The sequence below is a fragment of the Notamacropus eugenii genome, chromosome 3 (genome assembly GCF_028372415.1).
Source record: "Notamacropus eugenii isolate mMacEug1 chromosome 3, mMacEug1.pri_v2, whole genome shotgun sequence".
NCBI classification, from domain to species: Eukaryota; Metazoa; Chordata; class Mammalia; order Diprotodontia; family Macropodidae; genus Notamacropus; species Notamacropus eugenii.
This window is the reverse complement of record NC_092874.1, coordinates 117,601,738-117,626,860: the sequence shown is the minus strand read 5'-3', so window position 1 is coordinate 117,626,860 and position 25,123 is coordinate 117,601,738. Positions and strand designations below refer to the sequence as shown.

The following is a 25,123-nucleotide window of genomic DNA, read 5'->3' as shown; positions in this document are numbered from 1 at the left end:
TTGGGATATAAAATGATTTGCCCAAAGTCACACAGGAAGTAAATATCCAAGGTGCTGTTCAAATCCAGGTTCTCTGATTACAAAGCTAGGGTTCTTGCCACTGTACCATGGTACAGCTGGAATCTAAATCGAGATCTTCTAACTCAGAGCCAGTGCTCTTAAGCACAAGAAAGGGTAAAAGTGTCCAAGTGAGTAAGATGTTCATAGACCAGTTGTGGGAGGCACAGGCTTGCAAACACCTGGACCCTCTATTTGCTGAGAAACACAGCTTAACTACTTACATCATTCCACAGGTTGAAACTGCTCAGAATTGCAGAGAGAGGGAGACAGTCCTCTCTGTGGTTACTGACCCTGGTGCAGCCTCACCTAAAGATCCCCATTAGTAACAAGATGAGGGCAGCAACGTGGAACTCACAGACTGAAAGTGTAACCTGTAAGCACAAAGTGCAGGCAAAGAGCATTCACATTTCCCTCTCGTAGCCCCAGTGGATTCGACATGGAGCAGCACCAGCCAAGGCTTCCTGCTCCCCCACATATACACCTTAGCAAGGAAAATGTCATTGCAGGATAATGCAGCCATGAAAGCCATGAGGCCATGTTCCACAGTATAATTCTGATTTATCAGGGCAAACATCTATTGCAAAAGAGATGACAAATGAACATAGACTCCATGTGTCCGTTTTGGCCCCATTCCATGAAGCCAGGAGTACCTCTGATGCAGACAACCTCAACACAGATGTTTTAGGCAACACGTTAAAATGTAAACTGTGCTGGACTTGTAGTTAGCGGTCAGTCCATGAGCCTTTATTAAGTGCCTACTATGTGTCTGACACTGTGTTAAGTTCGATGGCAAAAAAGCTCGAAAGGCAAAAAAAGTGGTTCCTACTGTCCAGGACCTCAGAGGCTCCTAGAGGAAAAAACACGCAAACAATTATGTATAAACAAGATACATACAGGATAAATCAGAGAAAATCTGCAGAGGGGAAGGCTCTAGCACTAAGGGCTAGTCAAGATTTGAAGTCTAGCTCTGATATTTCAGTCAATCAATAAACATTTATTAAATGCCTGCTATCAAGTTCCAGAAACTGTGCTAAGTGCTAGGGATACCCAAAGAGGCAAAAGACAGATCCTGCCCTCAAAGAACTTATAATCATATGGGGAGAGAGCAATCAAACAGATATGTACAGACAAGCTATATACAAGATAAATGGAAATAATTATAGAGGGAAGTCGTTAGAATTAAGAGGGGTGAGAAAAGGTTTCTTGGAAAAGATAGGATTTTAATTAAGGCTTAATGGAAGTTCAGGAAGACAACAGGAAGAGTTAGGGAGTGAGAGTGAGAGCATTCCTGGCATGGGGGACAACCTGAGAAAATGCCAAAAGTTTTACTAGCTATGTGATGAAGAATATGTTCTCAAGCTTTTCCAAGCCTCAGTTTCCTCATCTGAAAGCTATGAGAAAATAATAACTTGCATTTCTTCTTGGAACTTAAGGTGTAGAAAGGAATCATTTGAAAATGGAATGAGCACTAGACCTGGAGCCAAGATTTCTGTCTGAATCCCACCTTTGATCTTTATTAGTGGGGTAACTGGGCAAAACATACTTTAATTTCCATATCTTTCCTATGAAGGGGACAGACTAAATGACCTCTGAAATATTTCCTACCTCTAAATCAAAGATCCTATGATCCTACCCCAAACCTCAGTTTCCTCATTTGTCAAAGGGAACAATCATGCCTGTCTCAGAGAACTATAGTGAGGTTTAAATGAGTCAATAGATCTAACTGTGCTTTGAAAGAATTCACATACTATGCCATCCTTCCTTTCTTTTTGAACTTTCCTCATAAGAACCTCGTGACACAGGCAACACTAGTATCATGATCTCACATGTTGCACGCAGGGGAAATAAAGTCAGAGAAGCTAGGTGATTTGTGCTTAGGAAAATGCATAATGCTTCTAGTCCTTCTCAATCCCTGGAGCAAAGGTTCATCTCCTTAAACACAAAGGTTCTGGCAGTCGTACTGTTGTATTTCAAATCCTGAACTGTCACAATCTCCTAGAAACTGAAACCTCCCGCAGGACAATGGAGAGACGGAGGCTTGACTAAACTATGGCAGGTTCTGAGGGATGATCTCTATACGAAAATTAGTTTAAAGGATCATGCCTGAAGAAATGTGCCATCAGAAAAGAGTGGGTGACAACAGAGAGATGGCCACTGGTGAATGTTCCAGTGGTACAAATGAACATCAATACTTAATAACTAAGCCTTAATGGATTGATGAAAAAGACCTAGAACAGAGGTTCTTAACCTTTTTTATGTTAGGGACCCCTCCTTGAGTCTGGTGAAGTCTGTAGACCCCTTGTTAGAATCATGTTTTAGATGCATAAAATAAAACCCATAGAATTACAAAAAAAGTCAATTATATTGAATTGTTATTATTGAAATATTGAAAAAGCTATTGAATTTTCTTGAAAAGTCCGTAGACTCAAGATTAGGAACCTCTGACCTACATGAAAGGTTTCAGTAGATTAGGTAGCTTCTGTATGGAGAACAAGAAATTTGTTGTTGTTCAGTCATTTTAATTGTATCCGACTCTTCGTGACCCCATATGGGGTTTTCATGGCAAAGATACTGAAGAGGTTGGCCATTTCTTTCTCTAGCTCATTTTATAGAAAAAGAAACTGAGGCAAGCAAGGTTAAGTGACTTGCCCAGGGTCACACAACTAGTAAGTGTCTGAGGCCAGATTTGAATTCATGTCTTCCTGATGCAAGCCAGATCCAGCACTCTATCCAGTTTGTCACCTAGGTACCTTAGAATAATACCACCATGGAATGAGAGGCCCCTCCTGCCATGTGGGGCGGGGCCAAGTTGACGATCTCAAGCCAAGTACTGAACTACTACTTTAAGAATAAAATACTTGATGACAGATTGCGGGTAGAGAAGTATTGACTAACTCTTACTTCCTACATCACAAAATTTTGAGGAAATTATTATATGAACTTCAATTCAGTTGGGAGTTGTTGTGAGGACTACTAAGACTTGGGAATCCCTTCTGTCATTCCCTCTCACCTGCATTAAGGGAATTGAATCTCTTTGATGATAACTCTTTATAAATAGGCTCAAATGAGACACTACGGCATAGTAGGTAGAGGGCTAGTGTAGAAGTCAGGAAAATTTGGGTCCAATTTTGTTTCTGTAGTTCACATGCTGTATAACCATAGTCAAGTCCTCAGTGGGTCTACATGGCCCCCAGATTCCTTCCAGCTCTGGAATGAACCAAAGGACCTTTAAGATCCCTTTTTGCTAGGGATTCTGTACAATATGGACAAGAGACCATACTGGCAGCTAGCCACTTGGCCATCAGGCTGGTCCAGGTCTATTTCTGTCCCAGAGGGTCTCCCACTGGAGCATCTTTCCATGGAGAGCCCACCTAGCCAAAGCAGTTGCAGCTTAGAGAAGCCAGCTGACCCTTGGAATGACAATCTAATAGCTCACCTCGCTTCATTCCTGTCTCAGCAGCAAAGGTTACTGTGCAATTACGTGTTGCTACGTACAAATGACAAGAGTCGTTACGGTTACTTTACCAATTAGGGGGAAATCGCTCCCGCTCTGCTGAGAGTCTCCCACTCCAAAAATCTCCATCATCACAGAGAGCCAGATATAAAAGGCAGACAATGCTACTCCCCAGTGGTAGCCACACAGGGTTCTAGGGTAGAGCTGAGAAATGACTACAGGATCGATGCCAGAACTGAAAGGAAGAACGGCTGCGTCCCAGTGGAACGTGCCCTCGGCGCTCTCTTCAGGAAGGCGGACAGAGAGAGCATATTTGGGGCATTCACCCTGTGAGATGGAGGCTGGGGACAAGCAGAGTCTTCCCTGGAGATCTGAAACCTCTAGTCTATGACTTTTTAACCTGGGGTCCACAGTCTTTCAAGGGGTCTGTGGAGAGATTTCTGGAGTCTATGACCTTGGATGGGAAAAAAAGTATATTGTTATTTTCACTAACCTTTTACTGAAATTTAGCATTTCCTTCCATTATTTAAAAACATTTTTTCTTCTAAGAAAGGTTTCATAGGTTTCACCAGATCACCCAAGGGATCCATGACATAAACAAGGTCAAGAGCCCCTGCTCTGGTTGCAGTCATAAAGGAGCTAATGAGCATCCTTCAACTCATCCTGCATCTGAGAGGGTGGGGAAGGAGGGGAAGACAGGATCTTCTCCTTTATTCAATCTCCAGCCTCCCTCACCCCAGCTGGCCCATTTCCCAGGTCCGCCACTTGCTCCTCGTCTCACCTCCCTATCTAAAACCAGGGAGTTTCATCCTGGGTCCCAAAACTTACAAAACCCTTGCTTACTGGCCTCAGCAGCACAATTATAGTATTTCAAATATGGAAGAGACCTCAGAGGTCAACTAGTCCAACCCATACCTAAACAGGTCTTTGAAAAGTCAGTCTGAACTGGTCAATGAATTAACCAGGTCATGGTCATGGGCTGCATCCATGGAGTCTAGTTACCTTTCCTTCCAGGGAAATACCCAGGTGTACTCACAGCTATGGGCAGTATTCCTGACCCTCCCCCCCCCCCCACCCAGCTGTCTTGTAATAATGTATGCTGCTATGATGAGTCAAAAGAAGGGTGGAATGTAAGAAAGTATGGGTCAAAGGGCATCACAGACATAGGGCTGGAAGGGACCTTAGACCCAAATTTTACAGATAAGGAAACTGAGACCCAGAGAAGTTAAGCAACTAGCCCAAGTCAAGAGGGTAGTAAGTGATAGAGGCAACTGGATGACTAGGTGACACAGTGGATAATGGTGCTGGGTCTGGAATCAGGAAGATCCGAGTTCAAATCCAGCCTCAGACATTTACTAGCTGTGTGATCCTGGATAAGTCATTTAACCTGTCTGCCTCAGTTTCTTCATCTGTAAAATGGGGATAATAATAGCATCCACCTGCCAAGATTGTTGGGAAGATGAAATGAGATAATTTGGCACAGTGCCTGGCACATAGTAAATGATTTATAAATATCAGCTGTTACTAGTAACATTATTATCATTACTGGTGCTGGGTGAATAATGTATCTTCTCACCCAAGGGTAATACATACAAAGCTAAACCTGATCTTTGAGGGGATTGATTGCTGCCTGGGTTGTTCCTGGCTGCCCAGTGTAATGAAGAGAGTCTTCTGAGTAAACTTCACTCATCTTGCCCTCTCTGATAATGGGATTAATAATGCTCAGCTTTGTCCTGAGGACTTGGAAGCTGAAAGCACTCTATCAACATAAAAGCCAGAGCACCTGTCCTGAGCCCCTGGAACCTGGGAGTAATTGTCTCCATCCCATTTTATAGGAGGAAAGGGAATTGGGACTTGTCCAAGTTCCGCCAGTAAAGAGTCCTAGTTCTTGGCTCCTAGCCTCTGGCCAGGACAATAAAAAGCTGAGGTTCAGAGGACAATGGAAGATGAACAGCTTGATGGCTCTCCAGTACAGCAGTTAGCAGAAGCCTGTCCTTATTCTGTGCAGAGATTCATCTTGCTGGGTGTAGGTGACCATGGCTCTTGGACAGAGACATTGCATTCCCTGAGGCTATGGAGGGAAAACATGGGAGACAGTGATAAGACAAAGCATTTGTGCACCCTGGGCAAAGGGTGGAAATGAAGGAAGCCACAGTGGGCTAACGGATAAACCTTGGCAGCAGAAAAACCTAGGTTCCACCCCTGCTTCTTACAATGCTACTTATGTTACTGGACAAGTAACTATATCTCTCAGAGACCCAAGACCACTCTATGATATGAGTTCTTCACCTGGGGTCCATGAATTCCCAAGGGATCTGTGGATAGATTTTAGAGGTATCTGTGAACTTGGACTAAGGGGAAAATTACATTTTCCCCAATATATTTGGTTTCTTTTGTAATCCTTTTTTTATTTTATTCTATGCTTTTAAAAAGGTGATTCTAAGAAAGGGTTTAAAGCTTAATTAAACTGCCAAAGGGACCCACGACACAAACACACACACACACACACACACACACACACACACACACACACACAAACTGAAGAACTCCTACTCTAAGATGCTAAAGTGTTACAGAGGAGTTACCCCATCAGTACCTCTGGAGGCAGTTTTCCTACCTGGAGTTCCCCTATACTGGTAGATGACTGCAGATTCTAGACCAAAACAAAACAAATAAAAAAAACCCTGAGCTAAAAAACCTCATGTGGTGTGGTGTGGTGTGGTGTGGTCCACAGAGTTAGTTATCAGAGTCTGGACTAGAATCCCATATTTACAGGATTGTAGATTTATAGGAAGAAGAAACTCCAGAAATCATCTATTCCAACAACCTCATTTTACAAAGAGGAAAACTGTGGTCAAGGGAGGTGGTGGCTTGAATGAGGTCAAACACAAATTTCCTAACTCCCAGGCCACCTTCACAATAAAAACAAAAACAAAAAACCATGGGATCTGAACCTTAGGGTAAGACTCTAAGATTTACTCTTTCAGGAGATTTAGAATACAAGAGAGAAAAAAGAATCAAGGAAAGGAACAGTTAGAGAAGTAATCACTCCTTCATGAACAATCCCATCATTAATCATAGGTTTAATTATTTAATTAATTTAATTAATTAATCATAGGGTTATAGGTTTAGAGTTTGAGAGAACCTTAGAAGTCATAGGCTTTGATCCATTCATTCTATAGATGGGAAAATTGAGGTTCAGGGACCTTAGCTTGCCTAGGGCCACAAGGCAGGAAATATGAGTAGGTACTCTACACCTATCTTGGCCTTCTATGACTACTGGTAGAAAGACAAAAGTTGAATGGGATGAGACTCAAAAATGTTCTTTTGAGCCTCAGGCTAGTGCTCAGTGCCCAAGGTCATACTACCCTGAAGCAATTTAATCAGGGAGGGGAGAACATGGAGGAGAAATGGAAAGGAAGATGGAAGGAGAATGAGGTTTATTAAGTTCCTAGAGGATGGATGAGGGAAGGGGTAGGATCTTCAGGCCCTTCCCACTCTGTAGCCTCATATTTCCCATCATTATTTCACATGCACTCATATGCCCACTCACAGCTCACCACAGCAAACCTACCTAGTAATTGGCTAATCAGGGAAGTGCGCATGTGGGGACTTCTTTTTAAAAGGGAGGTATTGATCAGATAAGCTGTAACCTTTCTTGTCTAAGTGCAGATTCCAATTGTAAAGCTCTCTGTGGTGGGGAATGATAATGATCCCCCATTTACGGGAAATCATATCTCCCGTGCATCCACTGACCCCAGTGGATTCCATAAATATACTTGGCAGCAGAGGCAGCTGCCCAAAATGCAGCCCCCTCTTGGGAGGCTACCACAGCACCGTTGCCAAGCACCAGTCCTCATAGGGATAACAGAAGATGCTGGGCCCCTTTGAAAGAAGAAGGGTCTTCTAGAGAACAGAGGTATATTTATCAGAAGAGATTGACTCATAAAGTGCTTTGGAAACCTGGAAGTATTATGGACTATAGAATTCAGTTTGGTTCAAGAATAATTTATTGTTTCTACTATGGACTAGATGCTGGGTGCCAGAGATGCAAAGTCAAAAATAAAATCTGCCTTTGAGAAATTCGTATTCTACTTAGTGGGAAGAAATATGTGCAAAAATAAGTAATTAAAAATAAATACAAAATAATGTGGGGGTAGCATTAACAATAGGGAATAGCGACTAGTTAAGGTGGGAGGCAGCCTTGAAAGTAGCTAGAGAGTCAGAGGTAAAAATGTAGAGGAAGAGCACACAAGAGCACGCAAGGCACAAAAGGGGGGGGGGGGCATCATTTATACCAAGGTCTAAAGGTAAGAAATAAATTGTGTCATTCTGTGGTACACAGGGCAGAGTAAGTCGAATGGTTTGGCTGAAATGAACATGAATGTCACTTCCATCAGCATGGTACAGTGAAGCCTCAGAGCCAGGATGATCTGGGTCCAAGTCTTCCCTCTGACAACTATTGGCTGTGTGATCCCAGGAAATCTCCGAGGGCTCTAATCTAAGACTTTGAGTTGTAGCAAAGGTTGTTGTTTGGTTCTTTTTCAATCATGTCCAACTCTCTGTGGCCCCATTTGGAGCTTTCTTGGCAGAGATAATGGAGTGGTTTGCCACTTCCTTTTCCAGCTCATTTTACAGATATGGAAACTGAGGCAAACAGGGTGAAGTGATTTGCCCAGGGTCACGCAGCCGGTAAGTGTCTGACGCTAGATTTGAACTCAAGGAGCAGGGTTTCTTGCCACCAGAACTGGCATTCTATCCACTGAATCACCCTAGCTACCCCTTGCACTGATAGGAGTTTTCTTTACAAGTTTTTTAGATCAATGAAATCACCTGTTCCCTATACTATCATTATCATCATCCTCCTTAATAATATTGATGCAAATATCATTGTTGTTATTTATTGTCATTATTTACAAAATAATGAGTTTAGGCTTCTAGCTTATCAGAATGATCACATGTCTCTGGGGGAATAAAAGAAAATCCAGGTTCCTATGACAGAGAGATACAAAACCCTAAACATGGGAAGGGGGGGCACTCCCTTGGCCATATCATTCTGCACGTGTCAGGTTTTCCTTATTTTGACATCCCTCTTCCTTTGCTGAAACTGTAGAGACTCGTTCTCTTGGAGTCACATGCCAAGATCTGCTGGCTGTGTGTGTACTGCCCAGAAGAGATGAAAGTTGTGACTAAAGAGCCCATCCACTTAGTTACTAATGCATTATCTCAGGATGATTCTTTATTGTGTCTTTCTCAATGAGATTGTGGAGGAAATGAATATGTAGGGAAGGAGAGCCAGCCAGCCACAGTCGCAGCCACCGTAACCTCCTTAGACAAACTGGTTATTGAAAAAGCTTAGCCAAAAGTATCTTGGGAATTACACACACATACACACACACACACACACATGCGTGCACACACACTCACAAAACTAAAATATATCCAATTCAAATTACATTACGTCTTAATAGAGTATAAGCTGCCTGAGGGAAGAAACTAGCTTCTAAATTTGCAAGCGCATTACCTAGAACAGTGCCTGACACATAGGCTTGTTTAATACATGCTTGTCATTTGCTTAACTAGTCTAAGCTATCCAAATATCAATATTCTCTCCTCTTTGCCTTTCCTTCCCCAACCCTTCAATTGGGAAATGACATTTGAAATGACAGCCATTGAATTTTAAGAACATTTTGGTCCTGCCATTTGCCATTTGCCAAAATGTTGTTGTTGTTCAGTCATGTCTGGCTCCTCGTTACCCTATTTGGGGTTTCTTGGCAGAGATATTAGACTGGTTTGCCATCCTTCTCCAGTTTATTTGAGAGATGAGGAAACTGAGACTAACAGGGTTAAGTGACTAGTCCAGAGACACAACTAGAAAGAATCTGAGGCCAGATTTGAACTCAGAAAAAGCATCTTCCTGATTCTAGAACCACTCTGCTCACTGTGCCAACATGGACACATAAATACACACACACACTCTCAGCTACCACCAAATATTCTACTCAAATAGTATGCACACAGAAGTATATGTATGTATATACACATTATATATGTATGTATATGTATATATATGTACGCATACACATGCACACACAGAGATATATAGACAGACCTATATAGACACATGCCTATATACATGTATATGTATCCATATGTACATGCATAAGTGTATGTACATATACACATTCACACACATATATTGCTTTTGACATGCTCTTCATGACCATCTGTGACCCAACTGCACGCCTCCCTAAATGATCTTTCAGTAATAATGCTAACATCCTGTTCTTCACTCATGAAATCAATGCTATTGACCCACCCTAAGTAGGACATGAGTTATGTCTGTCTCTCTCTTAGGACACCTCTTATTTTCTCTCTTAGACAATGGTTATTTATTCACTCATCACTTCTATAACACCACAAACTTCTTGAAAGCAAGTACCACATCTTTGTACCCCCCCCCCCAGGAAGTACCTTGCATGGTGCCTTGTCCAGGGGAGGGGTTCAATAAATGCTTGTTGAAGGAAAAAGAATCAGTAGTGGGGATGGGCTTCATTGAGCCAGCCACACTCTTTTATCCAGTCCCTGTTGTGATCAACAGACTATATTCATGAAATGACTGGCTGGAATAGGGGTGCAATCTGTCCTTGGCTGAGAAAACAGGGCAAAACTAATTGGCTCCTGTGGTAGTTGAACCTATAACCTTGGCCTCATTAGCACCATACTCTAACCTGCTGAGCTAACTGGCCCAGACAAGCCAAGAGTTGTGTTACAGTGACCTGTGAAGGGTCTGATTTTCTGAGCATTCTGCAGGACTAGGTCAGCAAGATGAACAGGATTCAAACGATGCATTTGTCCACACTGATCAAATAGGATTTCTAGTTTGTTTTTTCCCTTCACTTAACCAAACACAGACTTTTTTTTTTCCAGTGGGGAAAGAGAATAGGGAAATATTCTCAGTATCATGAAAGAACGATACTAGCCAAAAAGTCCCCAACATCTGCCTCTCTTTATTGGTGCATCCATTAGAAGTGCTCCTCTGTCAAGGGAAGATAAATCCCACACAGCCCATTAATCCCACAGTTCCAACTCTCTTTCCCAGAGTTCATAGCATAAAACCTCAGCCACCACCAGGACTGTAATTGAAGCTGGGGAACGCCACAATGATTAAGTCTGTGTGTTCTAGCAGGAGCTTGGAGGCAGTGGCCCAGCTCCTCAGGTTGAGTTATGGCATAGGTCATTCCCTCGTTAGTGGGAATAAATTTTATTAGCCCCACTCTTGCCGCCATGTGTCTTCTTCTCTTGCTCCTTAGGTTTGTGTGTGGCGAGGTAACGTCTCTAGCTTGCTGGATAAATCAGCTGAACACATCCCATTATGTCTTGGAACGCTGACAGAGACATGATAATGACTATGAAATCAGGGAAAGATGTGAACTTTTTTTCATGCCTGTGTCATCTACATAGGTAGCACATTGGACCAAATTTGCTAGAGGGAAAATTATTTTTTAAAACTAGAGAATAAATAGAGAAGGAATTTCTTGGTAGTTCCCTTTTATCCTTCCCAATAATGACAGTAATGAGAAAAAAATATGCTTGTTATACTACTGTTCTGTCATTACATTCTACCTTACTTTAAGTGCTAGCATAAGTTAAAAGCAGGTATGTTCCAATTTTAATGGGAAAATGGCCTCCCATTCAAAATACCATAATTTAACATCCATAATATGTGCATTATGCAAGGGGAGAAAGCAAAAGGGTCATAGACCCATAGATTTATAGGTGAAAGGGACCTTAGAGGCTAACTCCTTTCATTTTATAGATCAGAAAATTGAGGCCCAAAGGTTTTGGAAAATTATTTGCCTGAGATCCCATAGGTAGTCATTTAAACCCACAGTCCCTGACTCCAAATTCAATAATTTTCCAAAGTCATTATATGTGGGTCTACATGAAGCTTGATGAAGATCTTTTAGAAGCAGATGTGGTGGAAAGGTGGGAATTATAAATCAGAGTGTATTATAAGTGTGAATTTATCCTGAGTTTACTAATATTAATAATCCTCTACTTATTTCACAGAGTTGAGAATTAATTGAGACAGTTTACGTGACAGTGCATTGAAAAGTGTGAAGTACTCATACGAATGTAACGTTGTGGTAGTAATAATTTGTAGATTTTCTTTCCTAAGGAATAATTCCGCTTCCATGTCCAAATTTTCCTATTTCTGAGGGTGTCACTATGCTTCCGCTCATCCAGGTACAAGACTTTATTGTTACTCTTGACTGTTCACTCTTCCTCACCATTGGTTTACCAGTTGTCATTGTTTGTATCTCCACAATATCCTTAGGATCTGACCCCTTGTCTATACTTACCCAGCTACCATGCCTAGATCACTTCCTAATCAGCTCTCACCAATCAACTCTCCTCATCAACTCTCACCAGCACAATTACTGTAATCTCTCAGTTGGTCTCCATGTCTCAAAGTTTTTCTCTCTCCAATTCATCCACCATATGATTTCCTAAAGTTCAGGTCCAACCATATCTCTCTTCCATTCAAAAACTCCAATGATTCCCTATTTCCTCTAAAACCAAATTTAAGCTCTTTTCTTTAACGTTTAAAGGCCTTCACAACCTGCCCCCAACCTTCTATACCAGCTTTATTACATCCTATTCCCCTTCCCACACTCTGCAGTCTGGCCAAACCAGTCTCTTTGGTGTTCATCACTTCTATTATCATCTTCCTCATGGCATTCATATAACACTTTAATATTTGAAAATGCCTTCATAAATATTATCTCATTTGACTCTTATAATAATCCTGGGAGATAGGTAATATCATTATCCCATTCTGCAGATGAAGAAACTGAAACAATCAGAATTTAAGAGATTTGCCCAGGGTCTGAGGCTGGATTTGAATTCAGGTCTTCTTTACACATGACACTCTATTTTCTATCCCCATTCTTTTGCAACAGTTGTCCTCATGCCTACCTCACTTTTACCTCTTGGAATTCCTCAGTACTTTCAAAACTCTGCTTGTCAAACATTTCTTTCTGGAAGGTGCTATTATTATCCCTGTTTTACAGATGTGGAAATTGAGGCAGACAGAGAGAGGATAAGTGACTTGCTCAGGGTCACACAACTACTCAGTATCTAAAGTCAAGTAGAAACAATACTTTCTACTTAATACAGCTTTTGGTACCCTCTCTCCCAAAATTTACCTTTTATTTATTTCACATATGCTTCTTTTATGTACATGCCATCTTCCCTTATAAAATACACATTTCTTGTCTTTGTGTCCCCACTGCATAGTGCAATGCCTGGCACTAACAGGAGCTTAGTAAATACTGGTTCATTGATTGATTTTTCAATCAAACCATTTTACCAAGATGGTCTACTATTCCAAAAGACTTTATCACCCTCATGTTACAGAGAGAGAGCCTGAGATTCATTTGTAAAATGTAAAAAAAAAATTGTAAAATGTAAAAAAAAAAAAAAATTGTAAAAGGTTCATTGTAAAATGGGCTGGACTAAGAAATCCGAGCTATATAATTAGAGAACAATCTGAGTGATCCAAAAGTGGAATGAGCTGCCTCTGTCATTGGAGCTCTTTGGTGCAAAGTCTAAATCACCACTTCTTGAGAAGTTTTTAGAAAGGATTCCTCTTACAGTTATCCTTTCCAAATCTCAGGTGTTAGGGGCACAGTGTTCCTGCCATCTGGGAAATCCTTGTAAAATGTTTTGTCCTTCCCTTCATCCCACAGGAGGTCTGAATTTTGTCTTTTTTTTTTATGGGGTGTTTACAGCACCTTATTGTCAAATTTGGGTTAAGAATTTGGTCATAGGCTCTGCGTTGTCTGCTGGCCTTTGCGTGTCATCTGTGGCTTCCACAAAACCCCCCAAAATTCCCATTTAATGTCTTGTGCCAACCTGTGATATATCAGAACCGTGATAGGGAAAGTCACAATGTAGAATTTCTATTCTTATTATCATTTGTTGTTCTTGTTCTGGTACCTTCTAACCTGGGATTGAGTGATTCTGGAAGTGCAGTTCTTCATTGTTATAACCCAAAATTAGTCTCTGTTCACGTCTGGGTTGAAGTAGACAGCCACGGAGGCCCCTTCCAAAGTCTATGCTGCTGTGAGCTAGTCTCGAAGGCTGTTTTCCAGCTCTGGCAGCCTATTGTCCTAAAAACTCCTAGCTTACATTTACCCAGCAGTTGAAGGAGCTAGCTTGAAGACCCCACTAAAAGAATCTTGGGGACTAAAAAGAGGATAAAAGTTGAGGATGCGAGAAGCCAGATTATCCTACAATTGGGTTTCCTATTTTTCTTGAGCTAGTGGGTATGTGGTACCTTACCTCTTCGTCATGGCTTTTATATACAATTTTATATATATACAATTCAAAGTTTGCACAGTGCTTTACAAATATTCTTATTTAGTCTTCATAACATCTCTTTGTGGTAGGTGCTATTATTATCCCCATTTTACAGATATGGAAATTGAGGCAGAGGTAGAGTGACTTACTCAAGGTCCCACAGTAAATCAGTATCTGAAGCCCGGTGCAAACTCAGGTCTTCCTGACTCCTGGTACAGTGCTCCATCCATCATGATACTGTGTGTGTGTGCACGCACATGTGCATACATATGTATACATGCATGTGTATATGTGTGTGGAGAAACAAGAGAAAGAGACAGAGAGAGAGAGAGAGATACCGAGGTTAAGAGACAACAACAGAGAAAACCTCAGGAGTACTGAATGTGTATATGAATATGCAGGTACACAGGAATGTATCTATGCATATGTCTCCATGAGGTGAGAATAATGAAGCCCTTGTACAGCCCTTGTGCATCTGTGCCACAGCTCTGTGTGTGTGTGTATGTGTGTGTGCACGCATGTGCGTGCCCTAATACTGGTCTTCGCTCCCTAGCTAACTTATCAGTGTTCATACTACATGAGCAGCTAGGGGGTGCAATGGATAGAAAAGAAGCCCTGGAGTCAACAGGACCTGAGTTCAAATATGACTTCAGACACCTCCCGGCAGGGTGACCCTGGGCAAGTCACTTAACCCTGTTTGCCTCAGTTTCCTCATCTGCAAAATGACTTGGAAAAGGAAATGGCAAACCACTCCAGGATCTTTGGCAAGAAAATCCCAAATGGGGCCACAAAGAACCAGACATAACCGAACTGAACAACAACAGAATGTATGCTCATTGAGAGTAGGGACAGTTTTGTGGTGCTTTTGTATGTGTATCCCCAGGTCTCTCTCAGTGCCTTATATACAGTAGGAGTTTAATGAATGCTTGCAGAATTGAATTTTACAGGTGGAGAAATTGACACTTGAGGGTTAAAGTGACTTGCCCAGGATCACAAATGTCACAAACCCAGATATCCTGAATCCATGTCCATCACTCTTTTCACTGTCAAGGATAAAGCATCTTCTAGAGAGTCAGGCTTCTGTGAGAACCAGAAAATGGAAAAGGATCTGAAAACATAAGCTTTTGGAAGAAAGGGAGTTTGTTCATGATTGAGTAGAGTTCTCAAAGGATATAGTGGAGGAGGGAGGGTGGAGGAGTTCAGGGACCATGGAGGGAGAGGGTTGAACTGGACTAGGATTCGAGTGCGGGGAAAGGCTGAAAAGGAAAGGAGTTTATCTGAGGCAGAAAGCAATTCTGAATCATAAGGATTAAGGGAGCAGGACATAGCACTTAGCTAACCACAGGACAAGAGAAATGCCAATTGCTAATTGGAGCTGGCAACAGGACTGGTGCTCCCAGGGTTCAGAAAGATCAGGTAGTGATGGAGCCCACTCATCTTAGGCAGCCACATCACTCCCATCATCATAATTCTTGTGAGGGGCTCATGGTGCCAGGGCCAGGATGGTCTAAATCAGTAGCATCCAAGAGGGCCCTGGAGCATGAAGGCCTCTGATTGCAGATGAGAATGAGAGGTCGCAAACACTTTCTAGCTGTGACACCCTAACCAAGTCACTTAACTTCTGCTTGCCTCAGTTTACCCATCTGTAAAATGGGGATAATAATAGCACCTATCATGGAATTATTGGAAGGATAGACTGAGATAACACATGCAAAAGCATCTTACAAACCTTAAAGTGCCACATAAATGCTAGCTATTGTTATTAATATTACTATTATTAATATTACTAAATAATTATTTGGTAATATTATTTAATATAGCAATTATTATAATATATTATTATATTAACTATATTAATTTCATAATAATTATATTATATATAATATTATTTTAAAATATATATTTATAAATTATATATAAATATATTATAATTCATATAATAACTAATATTAATATTACTAAACTCAGTCACAACAGGAAACAGCCAAAACTAGTTAGGATTTCCTAGATTAGGAAGAGAAAGTATTCCTCAGGGGAACAAGGGAAAGTAAGAGCCTTTGGTCTTGGGTGACTTTTTGTTCATTCTGGATTTTCATGTTCCTGGTCCTGCTACAGGCTGGGAAGGGGGTGGGGAGGATACAGTGGATCTGTAGGACACCAATAATCTGTAAGTCTTTATTACTGTTCTACCATATGCCAGGCAGTGTTCTAGTTTGGGGGGATATTAAGGCAAAAGTGGTGATGGCTAGGTCGTGCAGTGGGCTAGAATCAGGAAGTCCCATGTTCAAATCTGGCCTCAGACATATTTTAGCTGTCTACCCGGGGCAAATCATTTAACCTCAGTTTCTTCAACTGTAAAATAGAATTAATAACACATCCGCCTCCAGGGTTGTTGGGAGGGTGAAGTGAGATGACATTTGTAAAGCTCTTAGCACAGTGCCTGGCACATAGCAGCCTCTATATAAAAATTCTTATTCCTTTTCTTTTCCCTCCCCCATCTATCTGTTTCTCCCCATAGAATGTAAGATTTTGGAGGCAAGGCCTGCTTCATTTTTGTCTCTACATCCCCAGTTCCCCAGGAAGTGGACAGAGAGGTGACCGTAAAGCTGGAGAGACCAGAGTTTAAGCAAACTTTTGACACATCCTGTGTGACCCTGGGTTAAGTCACCTCTTTAATATTCAAGGCAACTCTCTAAGTATGGAGGGATCTTAAGCCCCCTGGATGAAGACCCAGAGAAGATACAGACCTGCATTGGCAGAGAAAATTTCTTTATTCAGGCGTTCTGAGTAATACCAGAGCCTGGCACACAGTGGGTGCTTAAACCTTGTTAAATTAATGGAATTCAGTATGAGGACTGAGATGATTCAAGAAATGATGGGACAAGGGGCAGCTATGTGGCACAGTGAATAGAGCACTGGCCCTGAAGTCAGGAGGATGTGAGTTCAAATCCAGCCTCAGACACTGGACACTTTCTAGCTGTGTAACTGTGAGCATGCCATTTAACCCCAATTGCCTTGCTTTCCCCCCCACTACAAAAAAAAGAATAGCAACAACAAAAAGAAGTGATGTGACAGGTGGTCTGTGATGTGGCTCCAGAACGCAGAATTGGAAGAAGGGCCCAGGAGAAGTCTTAGTCTCCTGGTTGCTTTTCTAATGCAGAAGAACATCCCAGCCCCACCCCTCTCCCCCCGCCCCCCTGCCCCAAACCTGGAGGGGAAGCTGAGTAGCCAAGTGTGAGTAAGTATGTGAGATGGATATGCTAAGACCCATCATTCTGGCTTGCTCACAGCTCCAGCTCCTTCCAAGAGCCAGGAACATAAGGACTTTGGGGCTTTCAGGTGTCAGGAGGTTGCCCACCTCATCTGGGACCAGGGGTCCCAGACACGATCTGAACGTGCTCTTCAGATCACTTACAGCAGCGTGGTCACCAACCCAAGTGGCGTCTTGAGATGTACAGCTGAGGAGAAGGCAGAGGAGCCCAGCTGGGACCAGGTGGGGGGAGGGAGGTGGGCAATAAACTTAAGACCTGGAGGATCACAGATTTAGACCCTAAGGGGACCTCAGAGGCACAAACAAGGCCCCTCTCAGGAATAGAAATTAAATAATTATATCATTAAGCATCCTGAACTATCATTAGTGAAATCAGCTTGGGATGTTGTGTTTGGGTTTGTTTGTTTTTTTCTTAAGTTCCCCTGGTTCCCATGACAAATGGTTCTGGTGACATTATAATACTACACCTTTCCACCCCTCTTCTTCTGAGAAAATCAGAACAATTTACAGGCACTAATCTGTTTGTTCTGGAATATGAGGAGGCAGGCCAGGGCAGGGCATCAGAAAAGGCATGCATGGGACAGGGACATTAAGAGCTATCTACACCCCTACACCTGATCCCAAAGACTGCCTTTACCCTCTCCGCCTCCCCCACCCCTACACACACACACACACACACACACACACACACACACACACACACACACACCTCACTTCATTCTCCCTGGGGCCTCTAGCGCTGTCCCAAGACAAGTGGTTCTGATGACTAATTCCAGCTATGTAATACTGCCTGTCTCCTTATCCTGGTGCTCGCTCTCAGAGACAATTACAGACACTGAGCTGCTTGTTCTGGGGTGCCTCTCCTTATTTAGCAAGCTAGTGGGGAAAGGAGGGCAGGGCGTCAGAGAAGGCATACGAAGTCAGATAGCTGCCTCTTTCCATCATACCTATTGTTCACTTCATGTTGTTCCCCAGGCACCAGACCCTATACCCATCTTGGGATTCACATTTACAACATGCATTTTTACAGCAGCAGAAATACACCACACAGTCCCAGGAGATGGCCTCTCCTCGCTGGCTAGCTAGCCCTTATCTCTGATGGGAACAGAGCTAACCTACCACAATTCACTTCAGATTTTTTTAAAAGGCCATTAGTGCCCTCTGGGGTCCCCCAGGATGGCAGGCTCCACCTCCTCTCCCTTCTACTTGAACTTCAGACATTTGACTGTACAGGGGGAAACCCCATGGGCATTTTAGGCCAGCCCTGTCTTCCTACTCAACAGAACCAGAGGTTATAGCAGGACATATCATTGTAGCTGGTGGATCCATCCCCCACAGCTCACAGTCACCTTCCAAAATTAACCAGAGTTAACAGGCAGGAAGCCCACCCTTCTGGCTTCAGGGTAAGATGAATTTAGAGTAGGGAAAGGACGGGGTGTGGTCAAGCAAAATTATTTCTTGAAAGTGCATCATAGCATGAAATGTCAAGCTAACTCAAAACAGAAAGAACCAAAAAATAATAATAATAAAGAGCTGATTTTATCCCTTTTTTAAGCACCTCTAGACAAAACCAGAGCATTAAAGGCTAGAGGTGACGCTTGTCTTCTGAAATGTTGAAGGTAAGTGTCCTAGCCTTTAATCTTCCTTCTCGTTTTCTTTTGGAGACAGCAATTCCAGGAAAGAGACCATCAGTGAAACTTGCCTTCCACACCTTAGCCCTTGAGGAAACTGCAGAACTCTAAGAGATCCATTCCCCCCACTTGAAATAGGAAAGGGAGGGGATTTAACAAGCAGAGACTGGAATAGGTCCCATAAAACTGAGTTTCCTCAAGAATGTCTGCATTCTTCAACATCACTGTTCAGTAGCTGTGTGGTCTGAACGAAGCACAGGTAAATTACAGTCAGAGCATCTAATGAACGTAAACTAGCTATCAGTCAAATCAAAGGAAACTGATACCATGCGTCAATACCTGACTCAGCCTTTCTAGAAAGCCTGACTGAAGAGGCAGCCCCAAGCCCTGTGTGGGGTTTCCACTGGCCTCCTTCTTGCCTCAGCCCTGAACTTGCCTCAAGCTTGAAAGGGCTAAGTAAGGCCAGAAGAAAAATCAAAAGCTTCTTATCTGGCTCCATTAAGTCCAGTCCTGGCATCAGTCAGTCCCGTTTTCCTGATTATTCTATAAAAGTTTCCAGCACACTGAAGGGAAAGGAAGACAAGGGAAGGGAAGGAAGAAAGGAAAGAAGGAAGGAAGAAAGGAGGGAAAGGAAGGAGGGAAGGAAGGAGGAAGAGGAAGGAAGAAGGAAGAGAGACAGAGAGACAGAGAGAGAGAGCATTTATATACTACCTACTATGTGCTAGGTATTGTGCTGAGCTCTTTATAAATATATCTCATCTAATCCTCACAATAATCCTGTGAAGTGGGATTAACTATTATTATAGAATTATTATAGGATAACTATTATTATCCCTATTTTATAGTTAAGGAAGCTGAGGCAAACAGAGAGTAAGTGACGTGTCCAAAGTATAAAGTTAGTAAGTGTTTGAGGCCAGATTTGAACTTGGGATTTCCTGACTCCAGGCCCAAAGATCTATCCACTGTGCCGCATAGACACCCTCAATGAATATGAATTTACTTTATGTTGGAAAGAAAGGACACAGCAACACCCTTCCCCTCTCCCCCACCCCAGCACACCAAGGGATCACCAGGAAACCACTCTTGCTCCTAGAATCACAATTTTAAAAGACTTCTCCCGTCAAATTTCTGATGAAAAGCAGTCTCCAAAAGCTCTTTGGCATTTCTATTGTCTAAAGATCTGACAAGAATCTGGTGTTATCAAAGGAACTACAAAGCACATATGTGTCAATTCCTAGACAGCCACACATAGAGAGATTGAGGATGCACTAGAAGATATGTACACACATTCTATAAACCCATTTATTAATGAATACACAGTCAGCAACTGGAATTGGGAATGGAAACCAACAGTCTAAGCTCCTGGTCCAGGACCATAGCTAGCTGGTCATTTAAGAAAATCCCTGGGATTAAAAGCCGTGTTCCAACTTCCATTATAGCCTTTCTAAACTATATTACTTCCTTTCATGTACTCTTCAGTCCAATCAAACTACTCATCTTGACATTCCTCATACATATCACATCTCCTACTTTCATGCTTTTACATATACAGGCTGTCCTCCTACACCTTCTCTCTTCACCTCTCTCTCTTAAAATCCCTAGTTTTCTTCAAAATTCAACTCAAACACCATCTTTACCAAGAAGTATTTCCCAATCCTTCCAGTTGCTACCTGTCCTCCCAAAACAAATTGCTTTTTATTAATTGTGGATGTACTTCTACACAGACATGTTGTTTCCCCTTATAGAACTTAAGCTCCTTGAGAGCAAGTATTCTGTTGTCTTATACTCACTTAATCAATCCGTCAACAAGCATTTATTAAGTGCTTACAATGTACAAGTCACCGTATTAAGTACCAAGACACAAAGGAAAGCAAAAACACCCAAAAAAGATCCCTGTCTTCAAAGAGCATACGTACAAAAATTGGAGAGATAGCTGATGAACAAATATGTAGGTATAATGTACATACATGATGTATAGGTGCATACAAGATAGATGATAACCCTAGAGAGGGACGACTCAAGTGGCTGGGTGGGGGCAAAGGAAGTCCTCCCAAAGAAGAGGAATGTCTGAGCAGACAATAGAAGTTTAATAAATGCTTGTTGAACAGACTGTAACCTAAACTAACAAACCTCACCATCTAAGCTCTGGTCACCTTCTCTAACTAGTCCCTCTCCAGGATTTTCCTGTCTTCATCTCTATTTTTCCCAATGGTACCTTAATAAAAATGGAAGGAATGGAAAGGGAAAGGTCTTACAGATATACATGTGTGTGTGTGTATGTGTATGTGTGTGTGTGTGTGTGTGTGTGTGCCACTGGAGTCCCATCCTACTGTCTTCTCATAATGGATAAGTGATCTTGGGTTCCTGAGATCTATTGAGCAAGAGAACAAGGCCATAGGGATCAAAGTTTGATAGGTCCTATAAAGTTGGAAAGGCTTTGACTATGAGCCTGATGAAATTATGTGTGTGAGGAATTTAGCAGGGGGGGAGGGATGTCAGAGAGCCAGCCTCTATAATTAGGTGAAAGGCTCATCGCCATTTCTAATCCTGACTTATTTTAGCCCCAGTAACTCATGAAACAATCAATTAAAGATATGGAAGGGTTTATGATCTTTATAAATTGAGTGAGTATCTCAACTATGAAATCACAGATCCTTTAAGTATTAAATTGAATATATTTGTGATGATGTACTATACTGAGTACCTAGAGTTTACTGTATTCACCTGGGAGCAAACCATGCAGAGTCATTACTAGGGCAAGGTGACTGACACTTTCCCCAAGGTATCAAAATTTAGAGAAGGTCAAAACTGTTAAGTGATGTTTTCTCCAATATTATACAATATTACATTCTATTATATTTACATTTTGACAGCATTTTCACTTCTTTAGGGATATAGAAACAACTGGATATAAAACCTACTTATGAAGAATTAGTTAAATTAGGGAGCTACAAGTTTCATCATCCTTGATCCTATGATGACATCCCAGGAGGGCATTTTGTTGGTCTTGCCTCACACAGCTCCTTCCTAGAAAGGCAGCCTTTCTCATAGTAGCCTCAAAGTGTCCTGTGGTTTCTGGATCAACCCCAACAGGGGCCAGTGCCTAAGGTCTCACTCAAAAGGGGCCAGCATCCTGAGATACCCACTGCCTCTCATTCAACTGAATTTATCTTAATTTTTTTTCCCGTATGGTTTTAAACATTATAAGTTACACAGCTGATTTGAGGTCATGTTTTTTGCATGTTTTCCCCAGGCACCAAAACATTTAGTTACAACTCAAGCCACAGTCTCCTCAAATCTGAAAAAAAAACTTCCAGACTGACTTCTCTGAAGTTGGAACTCAATCAGTAGAGCAAAAGAGGAAAAGAAAAGAACAAAGGTAAGTATCTCAAAGTTCTAGATCTCAAATTTAATATGCTCATTCACCCACTGATTGCTTCATTCTAAGCTTCTAGAAAAAATTCATCTTAGATTTGGATCTGGAAAGTGCCTCGGGCCACATGGAGTCCAACCCCTTCATTTTACAGATGGTGAAACTGAGACCAAGAGATATTTGTCCAGGCTCATACAGCTAGTAAGTATCTAAGGCAGGAGTTGAATTCCAGTCTTCCCGATTCCAAGTCCAGTGCCCTATCTACTACACCATACTGCCTTACTCACTGTTTAAGATTATAAACTGGATAGATATTCTTTCTTTTACTTGTTTTACTTATTGAACAGACTAGAACCTAAACTAACCATCATCAGCATCTCCTTCTCTACTCACTCTCCTGCTTAGCATATTATCTACTTACTCTCTTTGTAGTGTCTGGAATGGGACCAAACATCGGTGGATATTTCTCCAATAAATGGTTCTACCCTCTACAAGCAATTCCTAATATTCTATAATTCGAATCAACAGTCCTTTAGTAAGCACCTACTATGTGCCACTGTACTAAGTGCTGGAGATACAAAGAAAAAATGGGAATTATTCCCTGCCCACAAGGAGTATTCATTCTACTCAGAGAGGAGACACCAATGTATACACAGTTAGGTGGTACAGTGGAGAGAGTGCTGGACCTGGAGTCAGAAGACCCAAGTTCAAATTCAGCCTTCGATACTTACTAGCTGTATGACTCTGGATAAGTCATTTAACTTCTCATCTATAAAATGGGGATAATAATAGCACTTGCCATGGTTGTTGTGAGGATCAAATGAGATAGTTGTAATGCACTTTGTAAACCTTAAAGCACTATACAAATGCCATATTATTATTATTATTATTATACACAGATAAATATAAGACATATTCAAAATCTTTTGTTGTTGTTAGGGGTAGAGGGAAGCACAAACAGTATGGTATAATGTAGTGGAAAGAACATGAGACTTGGAGGAAAATGTCTTAAGTTTCTATTCTATATCCATTAAGTGTGATGTGGGATGTCATTTTACTTCTCTTACAATACTATTCTCATTCCTGCGAACAAGGAAATTGAGTCTTGGAAAAATACGAGGATTCATCCTTGGTTCCCTCAAATATAAACTGAGAATAGTATTACCTGAATTATACTTACTTCACAGAGCAGTTTGTGCAAATAGTAATCAATAAATATTTTGTCAATTCAAAGTAGAAAAGAAGAAAAAGCTTTCTCGGGCAAGGGAAGCTCTGAATGCCACTAGAGAAACTGTTGCTAATATTACCCACTGCTATGATGTCCCACTGGTCTCATCAGATTTTCTGAAGGCCAGCCCTGACTCACCGCACTGCTACAGGGGATATCCTTCACTTTGAGCCAGGCAAGGTCCAGAGTGCCCTCCCCTCTGTAGCAGGACTGTAGCCTCTCCTTGATGCGATCATTAATCTGTTTCAGGACAAAGATGCACAGGGCAGATTCATCCAGTGACTTCATTTTCCGCTTCTGACCCTTGGAGAACACAGTAAAGAGGATGTCATCATCTGATCGTACTCCCAAGGTCCGAGCCAAGAAGGCTCCTGCCTTGGAAAGGTAGGCAGCTTGCAGCAGGCGATACTCCACCCCATTGTGCTCACAGCCAATGGGCACCTCCACGTAGGAGTTGAAGGCTGTATCCTCCTTACACAGCCTCACCAACTTGGAGGTGTAAACTTGTTCCTTGGTAGTGGAGCCTGGTGGGGACATCATTTCTGGCTGGAGGGTCAGGAAATAAACAAAGTTGCCACTGCTGAATCCATAGACATAATAGATGTCAAAGTCAGGGATGATGGTGAAGGTGTCAGAAGGTATCTTAATCATAGAGGCCACGAACTCATCGTGGAAGACATAAGCAAACATGCCATCAGCTTCGGAATTCTTGGTCAATTTGCGACTGGAGATAGTAGGAAAGTACTCTGGTTTCCCATCCACGGCAGTGGCAATGAACAGTTTATCATCCAAGTTGTTGTAGGAGACAATGACGCCAAAGACGGAGCCACTTTCATTGACCCCAGACAGGTAATGTTCTTTCTTGTGAAATGGCTCTCCTAGTTTGAAGAGGTCCTCCAGTCTGAGAAGCTTACAGATACCCTGGTACAGACTCCCACAGGCAATCAGTCTGTTCTCCTTGTAGTCAATGAGGAGCATTTTGTTGACATTATTGGTGGTTGTAAGGGGCTCATTGCAGGTCTGAACAATTCGGGGTGGGTAGCACTTGGGGTTATCCTCATCAGGCCCTGTCTGATGGGTCACCAGGACCTTCAAGTCACTGGACAATTTATAGATACGGTTGACAGCCCCTAGGTAGATGTGCCCTGTCCTTTCATCCACTACAAGGTGGTTGAAGCCCTCAGTAGGGTCTGCAGTGAACGTGAGAAAAGACCGCTTCTGGGGTGAGGACGGGGGCTGTCGGGAGAGGAGGGATGCAGAACCCACCCCCAACAGCAGGAGATGGGAGAGCAGACAAGTCCAGTTCCAAGGCATGGCCTTCATCTCAAAAATGGGTCCTCTTGGCCACAGGAAACGTCACACACCAAGAGGAACTTCAAAGAATCCAGACCCAGGATGGGTTTTCCCCTGTAAATAGGGAAAGAAAAGACAAATCAGGATGGAAAACAAGCACAGAGCTTCAGTCTACTCGAGAGCCTATCATTTGGGTTCTCGGAGCATTTAGTACACATTGAAGTAGGATTTGTAGATATGTTAAGAATGAGACAAGCAGGTAGCACACTGGATAAAACCCTAAACTTAGACTCAGAAAGACCTGAATTCAAATCTGGCCTCAGATGCTTACTAGCTGTGTGTCCCTGGGCCAGTTGCTTAAAGTCCCTTTTCTTCCATTTTCTCAACTGTAAAAATGGACTAATAATAGCATTTACTTCCCAGAATTATTATGAGAATCAAACGA

General features: G+C 42.0%; 1 protein-coding gene across 1 annotated transcript in view; it reads right to left on the bottom strand.

The window, feature by feature from the left end:
- Positions 1 to 24,789, bottom strand: part of PLXNA4 (plexin A4) — a 564,470-nt gene extending 539,681 nt beyond the window's left edge. Inside the window, exon 1 of the mRNA XM_072652713.1 lies at positions 23,524 to 24,789. Coding sequence (XP_072508814.1) covers positions 23,524 to 24,708 — 1,185 coding nt within the window. The 5' untranslated portion in view covers positions 24,709 to 24,789. The remainder of the gene's footprint in view (positions 1 to 23,523) is intronic.
- Between the last annotated feature and the right edge of the window lie 334 nt (positions 24,790 to 25,123).